This window comes from Oncorhynchus gorbuscha, linkage group LG17, assembly GCF_021184085.1.
Source record: "Oncorhynchus gorbuscha isolate QuinsamMale2020 ecotype Even-year linkage group LG17, OgorEven_v1.0, whole genome shotgun sequence".
Taxonomy (NCBI): domain Eukaryota; kingdom Metazoa; phylum Chordata; class Actinopteri; order Salmoniformes; family Salmonidae; genus Oncorhynchus; species Oncorhynchus gorbuscha.
The window spans coordinates 27290464-27303033 of NC_060189.1; the positions used below are offsets into that span (position 1 = coordinate 27290464).

A 12570-nucleotide genomic window follows, 5' to 3' on the forward strand; every position below is an offset into this window, starting at 1 on the left:
GAAACCCAATAAACTACTGCTTGTGCAGGAAGGGCCACGATGTGCTGTGAAACTACTCAGTGTTTACAGAAGTCGCCCTGTTACCGTGACAAAACCATGTTAAGAAAAACAAGAGCTGCTTTTGTCTACACTCACTGTTGGGTTTGGCTGAGTCTAGAACGTTGTGGCCTAACTCAACTGCAATACCCCCCAGTAAAGAGACTTCTATCTGCACTATTTTCAAAGATACATATTTTATGTTCCTGGCAGATTTATACACAAACGGAGTCAAACAAGGGATGAAAAGTGTCAAGGCCCGCAGTAGAGACATTACGTTTCTCTGTTCGATCCTTTGATGTTAACATCATCCCATTGCATTTGATGTCGGGTATCCCAGGGACTCTCAGGAGATGGAATCAATTTCCATTCATCACAAAATGTAGTTGATAACATGCGTTCAATCAGCGAGGTGGTCTGAATGGCTTGCTCTTTTAACTTCATCCCGTAAGCATATCATATTCACGTAGTTTCCTCTCTATGGGCGCAGATGGAATTTATATCTGATATGTTCTCATCAACAGAAACATGTCACCCTTCCTTTACTACCAATTAACCTTGTACAGAATGCCAGTCACCTATTATGGCCAATGGGCACAGCTATATAATACACCTTTATCACGTTTGCTAAACAACCTATGGGCTCACCTAGGCAATAATCATCTTGCTCTCCTCTCGGTAATGGGAATACATCTTGTGATGTACTGTATTTAAATGAAGGTTTACTCTCCCCCCCCCCACACACTTGACTCACAGCAAAAGATACACCGCCGACCCTCCCCGCCGCAAAGCAGCTGAAGGCCTGTCATCGGAACCTCATAGCATCTGGTTCGGAGGATCATCGTCCCTTCCCAAACTATTTTAATAAACGTTCATACATTCATTTTGTCTTTGTTGTTCATTCAGTTAGCCTGTCATTGTTTGAACTGATGTTAACATGTAGAGGTGGTTATTGGATACTGTCTGCTTAGTAGAGGTGAGGGGAATTATGTGTTAAGTAGGTCATAATTTACATGTAGTAAATGTTATTCTAGTATTTGTAAGGTGGTAACTGTATAATTGGTGCGTGTACATGGCTCTGAAAGGAATGCTGTGAAGTTGTAGGACCTAACCAGGCCAGTGGAAGTCACAGTGCTACTGTGGCTTCTTTATTAAACATCTAAATCAAATCAAATCAAATCTGATTTGTCACATACACATGGTTAGCAGATGTTAATGCGAGTGTAGCGAAATGCTTGTCCTTCTAGTTCTGACAATGCAGTAATAACCAACAAGTAATCTAGCTAACAATTCCAAAACTACTACCTTATAGACAAGTGTAAGGGGATAAAGAATATGTACATAAAGATATGAATGAGTGATGGTACAGAACGGCATAGGCAAGATACAGTAGATGGTATTGAGTGCAGTATATACATATGAGATGAGTATGTAAACAAAGTGGCATAGTTAAAGTGGCATAGTTAAAGTGGCTAGTGATACATGTATTACATAAAGATGCAGTAGATGATATAGAGTACAGTATATACGTATACATATGAGATGAATATCGTAGGGTATGTAAACATATTAGGTAGCATTGTTTAAAGTGGCTAGTGATATATTTTACATCATTTTCCATCAATTCCCATGATCTACTTTTGCATCTGATTGGTTCCTCAAAATAAATATTTCATGACAGTAAATGCACAGTGCCGAGGTACAGCCTGTCAGAATATGCTAAATGTTCTCTCCCCCCCAATTTACCTTACTATCTAACCAAGGAGACAGTTATTCAATTGTTTTTCCTAGGGAAAAGGAAGGTGCTGGTAATTTCTCACTTAACTAACCACCAGTGGTTGAAGGAACACGCACCACAAAACACCTCCCACCCTGCCCCATACAGCTCTGTTTTCATTTTATGCTGATGAGATCTTTCCTTTGAAGACTGTAGGCTGCACAGTATGTGACGAAAGGTGTGATTCATATTGCATCTTCTAGATCAAACTTGTGCTCATCGCGACTACTGGCATATGCTTATGCTGCTGTTTCACTGACAGTCTTCAGAGTCTCGTTCCCTAGCAGCTGTAGACATGATCCCCAGAGTACGCCTCTATGTTGTGGGGTGGAGTTTGACTCAATTAAAGCTACTACATCATGACTCCAACAATCAATTAATCAATTGTGTATTGTATTCTGACTGGCACAGGGAAGCATGTACATTTTTAATACAGACCCACAGACTAGCAGTGGAATTAACACTAATGAGAAGACATGATATTTGGCAGGTTGCGCTCAAGTAGCACATCCAGTGACAGCTTGCAGCTCAATCTGAACATCTCGTTTGTAGTCCTATCGAAGTAGTGATGTTTGCAATTGCAGCTGAAGGAAACACGTTTGAAATGCCATTAACTGTGATGTTGTACAAGGAGCGACGAGCTGCGGTATCTGGCCTACACACACACACTTTACAGCGAGGAAGCAGAGGCACGGGTCATCTGTACACATTGTGTTTGGAGCACATCTCTTACTGACTAATGCAGCAATTTAGTCCCATTCAGACTCCTTGAGGGCATAAATGGCAATACTACAGAAAGAATAGCAAAGTTACACTGTCTTTCTGATCAATTTACTACACCTACTTTCTGAACTGTTCAGGGAAACCGTTGCATCTTAGGACGTGGGCATTGACTTCTCAATTTAATTGTTTTTCATAGTCTATTTTAGCTTTGATGGAGCTGCTGGCATTCCAGTAGAATGAAGCAGAAGGGGCCTTGATATCCAATCCTCCTTTTAGCCCAGAAAGGACCATCGATGAAACATCTTAATTAATTCTCAGATCAATGAGGAAGAATGGAGACAGATTTCACCAGATGTGCTGCATTGATTAGGGGAGACGTTTGATATTTTTTCCCAGTCCCCAAACGAGGCATCAATGTCATCTGCTTTTTGTTTTAATTTGCCTGTGACATTTACAGCTTGAATAATACAATCGAGGGAATCTTGAATCTCTCACACCTGGAAGCGATTTCTAGAACAATGTTTCTTGCTTAATTCACATCTTCCTGACTGTGGTCGGATAGCTTTGTGTGCAGCTTCCTCCTGAGGAGGGCAATGATAAGTACAGAAATACATTTGTTAGGCACATGCAGTACACTGATGTATGCCTTGTTGTGTGAGTGGACTTTCAATTTTTTTTTGACTCTTCCCACTGAACAATGAGAGTCCTGTTGAATGCTGATTGGGTGTAATTGGTGGTTAGTGAGGCATGGTAATTAGTGTGATTACAGTAATCACGTCTCTGCAGAGATGTCCAAGTGCCTGACACGTGCCTCTGCGCTCTCCACAGCTTTTTCAATTCAGTTCACTGTAAGAAACATTTATCAAAAAAGTGTTACATCAGAGTCAAGAGGTAGAGTTGAATAAATAGTGCATATTTGGTAAGAGGTGGATTTTTAATCAGGAGTTTTTTTTCTCCTGACAGGTTCTTATTGTCTTGCTTATATCCTACAGTGACGTTTGGGCTCCTCTCCACCTCAGTCACATGTCAATGTCTCAGAGCCACTCAGAATTGACTGAGAGTTGAGAGCTGTCTATGCAGCATGTTCAGCTGCATGGTGGTGGCACACATTTCATTTCTGAGCAATAGGGTTGAGGAGATGATCCATTCCTGTACGACTGCCTGCCTGTGAACAGGATCCTAGGTCTATTAGTATTACAACTCAGGAAGGCAGCTGTCCAACCTGCACTGTCACATATGTCTGATACTCTGTGATGCAAGTGGGCCAATTAGAGACGTCCTGTGGGAACACTTGGCAGTGCGCACACTCCCACCCCTACCCGCTTCCTCACACATATTTATTTGGATGTCTCTTCTGAAGTGCTTCTGCTTCTGACATTCTGTTTGACAGATTGAAGATATCCAGGCATCTGCTGTTGAACAGACAAGGAATTTCGATGAAGATGTATATAGCCTTTACAGCCTATAATAGAAAGAAAAAAATTGGCGTAAACCGTTGTTTAGTTTGCCCTGTATGTATTGTATTTACAGCCTGAGCCATATTGAAAGACCAACCTGCCGTCATGGCATGAACAACAGAAACAAAACACGGTCACACTGACTGTCACAAGTGACGGTCCATACAGTGCAGGTCCCTTATGCAACACTTGTTGCAGTTATGTGTTTCTTGGTGGGGGACTCAGTTCCCCTGGGTCCTATTACCAAGAACCAATTGGGGACTCAGTAGATACAAGACTTCAGTGTTTTCTGCATTCACTGGAGATGACTCACCGTTTAAAAGCAGTCTGCTCAGTCAACACAATCCAATGTGTCTTAAATCATCTTCATAAAATCTAAGTCGTTTACACTGTATTGTCTGTGCTTCCAAGTGGCACAGTGGTCTAACGCACTGCATCTCAGTTCTAGAGGCATCAACCAGCCGTGATTGGGAGCCCCAAAGGGCGGCGCACAATTGACCCAGCGTTGTCCGGGTTTGGCCCGGGTAGGCTGTCATTGTAAATAAGAATTTCTTCCTAACTGACTTTCCTAGTTAAATACATTTTTGTCTAGTTTGCCTATTTAACGTTCTCGACATGCAGCCACATTGTTTTGTGGATATGTTGCAGTAATTGTTTGTGAAAGTGTCAGTGAAAATAGTTCGCCAAAAAGCAAGTGGATGTACATCGCAGAGATCCCCGGACGCCTGTATTAAGGAGCGTGTTGTGTGTGGTGATACGCATGCGTTATCACACCCCGGGAGCCTGCAGAATGCAGCGCTTCGGAGGCGCGCGTCTTTGCCACAGTGCGCTCTCAGCAGAGGAAAGCGCAGTGTTACAATGAGCTTCTCCATACCACCGGCTAATACCCACCCACACTGCCGTCCTCCGATAAGCAGCATCAAAATCGCCCACCACTCTCACAACCACCGCCTGGCCCCAGGATGCCCGGGGGAAAGAGAGGGCTTGTGGCACCGCAGAATACTTTTCTGGAAAACATTGTCCGGCGCTCAAGTGGTAAGCAATGTACCTGTTCGTGGGTTTCCATAACAGACAGCTTTAAATAGTTTGGATGATTGTCTTCCTTTTTTTGTTCAAAAGATAAGTCTAGTCTATTCATAGTCTAATCATTGTTTTTTTATATGACTTGCCTTTATTGTTAAAATTATCTGGTAGTTTGTTTACAAAGTTTATTCGATGACGTCATGCCAAGGCGATTTGGTGTTCATCATGGTAGTGCATAGGCTGCTGAATTGGATATACTGCCAGTCATGTTGCACGGTAATTATATTTCATTAAGGTCAATATAAAATCTATTTATTTTCAGATATTATGTATATTGTTTTGGTGATTATTTGTAAGTTCATTTGTAGGCTATATCAAAAATAGATGACAATAGCTTAATTTGCAATCCATGTAGCAATCATTAGACTACTCTCTTATATTTATTTGTCTGTTTGTGGTGTGTGTATATCACTTCTTGGCAACGTGTTAGGCTATAGGCTTTATACATTTGCAGTAAAAATAATCAGGATGCAGTAAAACATTTATGTCATTACTTAAAGGGGCAATCTGCAATTGCTACATACATTTTGGGATTTATAAATAAATGATATGTACTCATTGATTCTTGAAGAATATAACTTATAAATGCCGCATGGGCCTAGTTCAACTGTTGTACCCCATCACAACCAGAAATATAAGCTTGTTTTACTCCAATGTTTCTAAACAAAGTAAATGTAAACAAACATTTACAAAGTAAAAGTAGACTCAAACCATGGTTAAAATGATAATTATGTAATCATGGATGATCAGTCCTCGCCTGCTTAGCTCCGTCTATAAATTGTTATTTCTCTCCCAGTTTCTGCGTATAGAAATGTGATGATCCATATTGTGCTATTAACAACCTGAGAAATTAATCACTCTTCTCTATCAGCGAAAAGCCAGTAAATCTGCAGCAGCTGAGGCATAGAATCCCTAATGCAGAGGCTGGTGTGGACTTGGCAGCAGAGTTAAGACATATGTGCTGTAAACTCTCCCTCTCTGATGAACTTATGGTTGTTGTTGTGGACGTAGAGAACAAGCTACTGAGAGTAGTGTCATAATTACATGGACCACGAAAGAGCGAGACATTTGATGGACACGTCATCACTGTGTTAGGCTTCGTTGTGTGGGGTCACTCTCATCACGCATCGCCAATGGGTTGTGACAGACCATCTGAGTGTTTGCAGACATTTTACACCCGAACCCTCCCCACTCACCACACACCTGTTTACGTCGACCTTTCCTCACAGAGACCAGCTTCCTCCTGGGGAACGCCCAGATCGTGGAGTGGCCTGTAGTCTACAGTAATGACGGATTCTGCAAGCTCTCTGGGTTCCACAGGGCTGAGGTTATGCAAAAAAGCAGCACTTGCAGGTAAGGATGGTTATTGTATGGTAATATAGGAATCATTTTATTTTGCACCTTTGTATGTGCACTGTATCTGCCGTTATAGATGACCTCTAAACCACTGTAGAATGCTTTGAAAAGTGCCTTCATTAAAGTGAAGTAAGTCAGTTTATTGCCTGAGCTGTCTGAACATCACATTGCAAGAGACTCACTGAATCTGGTGTTCCACTAGTACTGAATGAGTCCATGTACTGCCTGCTGCTTATAGAAAGAGTTTCAAATGGAACAAATGACTGTTGCCAAGCCCAAGGTGAGGCCATCTTTAAAATACAACTCCAAAAGCTTCACTTGAGGTTTTCCTGGCCTTCGACAAGGGCTAAGGGCTTGTTAATTAAGCCTGGGGCAAAAGTCGTCCTTAACATATGATTCTATGGGAGTGGAGGAGCATTGGCCTTAAAGGATAGGTAGCATAAATGTAACCACATGTAACATGGCTTTTCATTAGAATACACATCAAATCAAAGGCCCTCGAGAGTGGCGCAGTGGTCTAAGACACTGCTTCACAGTGCTACAGACCCTGTGTCATTCCCGGGCTGTGTCACAACCGGCTGTGATCGGGAGTCCCATAGGGCGGCGCACAATTGACTCAGCATCATACGGGTTAGGGGAGGGTTTGGTCATTTATTTGGCTCATCGTGCTCTAGCGACTCCTTGTGTCGGGCCAGGGGCCTGCAGGCTGACCATGGTTGTCTGTTGAAAAGTGTTTCCACCGACACATTGGTGCGGCTGGCTTCCGGGTTTAGCTGCAGGTCTTAAGAGGCGCTGTTTGGCGGATCATGTTTCAGAGGACGCATCACTTGACCTTCACCTTCGAGCCTGTTAGGGAGTTGTAGCAATGAGACAAGGTCGAAAAAGGGGGTAACATTTTTTATAATAATAAAAAAAAAATTGCATCAAAAGTCCCAGCGCAAAGTTACACCTCATTTTTTCCCCATTTTAGTTATTACATAAAACTGATCCGAATGATGAAGAATGTCGAAATCAGTCTGGAAAAAACATTTGTGGGGTGTGATGTAATATGGAGGTCCTGGCAAGCCAGCCTATTCCCTATAATCTAAACTCCAATATAAATAACTTTGCACTCTACAGCCAACTTACAAGCAAAAACTGTATGAACACATTGTTACAAGTCAGCTTGTAAGATTGCTAGCCAACTAGCCTGCTAACATTAGCCCTACTAGCCTTCTAACGTTATCCCTACCAGCCTGCTAACATTAGCCCTACTAGCTTTCTAACGTTATCCCTACCAGCCTGCTAACATTAGCCCTACTAGCTTTCTAACATTATCCCTACCAAATCAAATCAAATCAAATCAAATTTATTTATATATCCTAAAACCTACCAGGAAGAAACCTAGAGAGGAACCGGGCTATGTGGGGTGGCCAGTCCACCAGCCAGCTAACATTAGCCCTACTAGCTTTCTAACATTATCCCTACCAGCCTGCTAACATTAGCCCTACTAGCTTTCTAACATTATCCCTACCAGCCAGCTAACATTAGCCCTACTAGCTTTCTAACGTTATCCCTACCAACCTGCTAACATTAGCCCTACTAGCTTTCTAACGTTATCCCTACCAGCCTGCTAACATTAGCCCTACTAGTTTTCTAACGTTATCCCTACCAGCCTGCTAACATTAGCCCTACTAGCTTTCTAACGTTATCCCTACCAGCCTGCTAACGTTGCATTAGCACTTCATGAGTCAGTAAGTTGCCATCAACACCTAGCTCACAGCTACATTAAAGTAAAACCAATGTTTTTAAAATACATAACCACAGCTAACCAGTTATCAGAGAATTGTAAGGGAGTGTGTACTCTTATTACTATGAAATGATTAACAGGGCTATAAATCAGCATGAAACCATAAAATAGTTAGAATTATAACTACAATCAACTTATGGGCAATTAAGTTCTCAAAATGACAGGCAATGTATCCTTGGAGACAGTAGATATCTTTACAAAACAAATATATCTTTGTTTGCAAGTGCATCAGTGGTGATGTACCCACAGTGACTATTAAAACCTTCCCCAACCAGAAACCGTGGATTGATTGAACTGACAGCATGAGCTACTGCTTTTAATCATGGCAAGGTGACCGGAAACATGACCGAATACAAACAGTGTAGCTATTCCTTCCGCAAGGCAATTAAACAAGCTAAGTGTCAATATAGAGAGAAAGTAGAGGCGCAATTCAACGGTTCAGACACAAGACATGTGGCAGGGTCTACAGTCAATCACGGGTTACAAAAATAAAACCACCCTCATCGTCAAATCTGTCATTCTTCCCCTGAACCCACTGTTCCTAGGCCGTCATTGAAAATAAGAATTTGTTCTTAACTGAGTTGCCTAGTTAAATAAAGTTTTAACATTTAAAAAAATTGTGTTAGTGCCGTGCATATTGAATGTCCTTCCCTATAAGCATGTTGAAAGTCTGTTGTCAATTTGTTAACTGTAAAATAGCATTGTATCTGGTCAAACAATTTTTTCAAGAAGTTTACTAAGGTTTGGGACAGGCTGATTGGTTGGCTATTTGATTAACTTAGGCCAGGGCAATTGTTCACACACATTCCGAAACTATTCAGACTTCTAAAAACCTGCGTTTGCTTTGCCATTATTGGGTATTGTGTGTAGATATATGAGGGGGAAAAACAATTGAATCCATTTTAGAATAAGGCTGTAACATAACATAATGTGGTGAAATTCAAAGGGTCTGAATACTTTCCAAATGCACTGTATTGTTCACATAAATGGAGGTCACTTTGTACACTCTCATAACATCTTCCACTGCATGTGTGAAGATTGTGATCGCACAGATCAAATCAAAGTTTATTTGTCACATGGGCCAAATACAACAGGTACAGTGAAATGCTTACTTACAGGCTCTAACCAATAGTGTGAAAAAAGGTGTGTGTGTGTATGTAGGTACAGTGGGGCAAAAAAAGTATTTAGTCAGCCACCAATTGTGCAAGTTCTCCCACTTAAAAAGATGAGAGAGGCCTGTAATTTTCATCATAGGTACACTTCAACTATGACAGACAAAATGCAGGAAAAAAAAATCCAGAAAATCACATTGTAGGATTTTTAATGAATTTATTTGCAAATTATGGTGGAAAATAAGTATTTGGTCACCTACAAACAAGTGAGATTTATGGCTCTCACAGACCTGCTCTCGATGTTGCAGTTGTAGAACCTTTTGAGGATCTCAGGACCATTGCCAAATCTTTTTAGTTTCCTCAGGGGGAATATGCATTGTCGTGCCCTCTTCACGACTGTCTGTGTTTGGACCATTCTAGTTTGTTGTTGATGTGGACAGCAAGGAACTTGAAGCTCTCAACCTTCTCCACTACAGCCCCGTCGATGAGAATGGGGGCGTGCTCGGTGCTCCTTTTCCTGTAGTCCACAATCATCTCCTTAGTCTTGGTTACGTTGAGGGATAGGTTGTTATGCTGGCACCACCCTATAGGCTGTCTCGTCGTTGTCGGTGATCAGGCCTACCACTGTTGTGTCGTCTGCAAACTTAATGATGGTGTTGGAGTCGTGCCTGGCCATGCCGTCGTGGGTGAACAGGGAGTACAGGAGGGGACTGAGCACGCACCCCTGGGGAGCTCCAGTGTTGAGGATCAGCGTGGCAGATGTTGCTACCTACCCTCACCACCTGGGGGCAGCCCGTCAGGAAGTCCAGGATCCAGTTGCAGAGGCAGGTGTTTAGTCCCAGGGTCCTTAGCTTAGTGATGAGCTTTGAGGGTACTATGGTGTTGAACACTGAGCTGTAGTCAATGAATAGCATTCTCACATAGGTGTTCCTTTTGTCGAGTTGCGAAAGAGCAGTGTGGAGTGCAATAGAGATTGCATCATCTGTGGATCTAATTGGAGTGGGTCTAGGGTTTCTGGGATAATGGTGTGATGTGAGCCATTACCAGCCTTTCAAAGCACTTCATGGCTACAGATGTGAGTGCTACGGGTCTGTAGTCATTTAGGCAGGTTGCCTTTGTGTTCTTGGCCACAGGGACTATGGTGGTCTGCTTGAAACATGTTGGTATTACAGACTCAATCAGGGACATGTTGAAAATGTCAGTGAAGACACCTGCCAGCTGGTCAGCACATGCCTGGAGCACACGTCCTGCTAATCCGTCTGGCCCCGCAGCCTAGTGTATGTTGACCTGTTTTAAGGTCTTACTCATGTCGGCTACGGAGAGCATGATCACACAGTAGTCGGGAACAGCTGATGCTCTCATACATGCCTCAGTGTTGCTTGCCTCAAAGCGAGCATAGAAGTGATTTAGCTCATCTGGTAGGCTTGTGTCATTGGGCAGCTCACGGCTGTGCTTCCCTTTGTAGCCTGTAATAGTTTGCAAGCCCTGCCACATCCGACGAGCGTTGTAGCCGGTGTAGTATGATTCAGTCTTAGCCCTGTATTGACGCTTTGCCTGTTTGATGGTTCGTCGCAGGGCATAGTGGGATTTCTTGTAAACTTCCGGGTTAGAGTCCTGCACCTTGTAAGCGGCAGCTCTACTCTTTAGCTCAGTGCCAATGTTGCCTGTAATCTATGGCTTCTGGTTGAGGTATGTACGTACAGTCACGGTGGGAACGACGTCCTCGATGCACTTATTGATAAAGTCAGTGACTGATGTGTTGTATTCCTCAATGTCATCGGAAAAATCCCGGAACATATTCCAATCTGTGCTAGCAAAACATTCCTGTAAGTTTAGCATTTGCTTCATCTGACCACTTTTTTATAGACCGAGTCACTGGTGCTTTCTGCTTAAATTTTTGCTTTTAAGCAGGAATCAGGAGGTTAGAGTTGTGGTCGGATTTACCAAATGGAGGGCGAGGGAGAGCTTTTTTCGTGTCTCTGTGTGTGGATTACAGGTGATCTAGAATTTTTTTGGTTGCACATTTAACATGTTGATAGAGATTTGGTAGAACTGATTTAAGTTTCCCTGCATTAAAGTCTCCAGCCACTAGGAGCGCTGCCTCTGGGTTAGTGATTTCCTGTTTGCTTATTTCCTTATACAGCTGACTGAGTGTGGTCTTAGTGCCAGCATCTGTTTGTGGTGGTAAATAAACAGCCTGCAATTTTTCACAATATACTCTACTTCAGGCAAGCAAAATCTAGAGACTTCCTTAGATTTCATTGACCAGCTGTTGTTTACAAATATGAACAGACCGCCCCCCTCGTTTTACCGGAGTGTGCTGTTCTATCCTGCTGGGGCAGCATATATCCCGCTAGCTGAATATCCATGTCGTCATTCAGCCACAATTCCGTGAAACATAGGACATTACAGTTTTTGATGCCCCGTTGGTAGGATATTCGTGATCGTACCTCATCTAATTTATTGTCCAATGATTGCACGTTGGCAAGTAATATTGACGGTAACGGCAGCTTTCCTACTCGCCTTCTGCGTGTACGGACGAGGCATCCGGCTCTTCATCCTCTGTACCTGCGTCGCTTCCTCTTGCGAATAACTGTGATGTCGGCCCTGCCGGATGTTTGGAGAATATCATGTGAGTCTTGCTTGTTGTTGAAAAAATCTTTGTCTAATTTGATGTAAGTGATCGCTGTCCTGATATCCAGAAGCTCTTTTCTGCCGTAGATACGGTTGCAGAAACATTATGTACAATATAAGTTACAAATAACGCAACCCCCACCCCCTCTCAACACATTGAACCATGTCATTTTCAGTCCGTTTACGCTGTTTTCTTGAGGAAATAAGAGAGGTTGAGGTAAATTTGTCGCAGTGTATTGTGCAGAAGTCCCTTGGCTGAGTCATCATCATAAAAACTCTTCATCAGAATCCTGCTCTGTCCATGTCTCCAGCAAAAGTTGGAGTGCCCTTTGGTTCAAACCTGCCACCCCTGTTGCTGATAGTAGAAGCTTTGATGAAGACTAGAAGCCACAGATAGAACAATGAGACAGATATTTCACCAGATATATAAATGTGAAGCATCCGCTTGGCGTTTCCACTCACTACCAAATATGGTGGTGAGAAGAAGCCTAGTGGCTGGAGAAGATGGAACGATATGGATTTTGGCTGACATTCTGCAAATGTTCTCATCGATGATCTCAATACAGTCTTCTGTTCCCAAAAGTAGAATATGTTATGAACAGA

At 42.6% G+C, this 12570-nt stretch overlaps 1 protein-coding gene across 1 annotated transcript in view; it reads left to right on the forward strand.

Annotated features, from left to right (window-relative positions):
- The first annotated feature begins 4834 nt into the window (after positions 1–4834).
- Positions 4835–12570, forward strand: part of kcnh5b (potassium voltage-gated channel, subfamily H (eag-related), member 5b) — an 89806-nt gene continuing 82070 nt past the window's right edge. The window contains exons 1-2 of the mRNA XM_046309055.1: positions 4835–5028; positions 6306–6429. Coding sequence (XP_046165011.1) covers positions 4956–5028; positions 6306–6429 — 197 coding nt within the window. The 5' untranslated portion in view covers positions 4835–4955. The remainder of the gene's footprint in view (positions 5029–6305; positions 6430–12570) is intronic.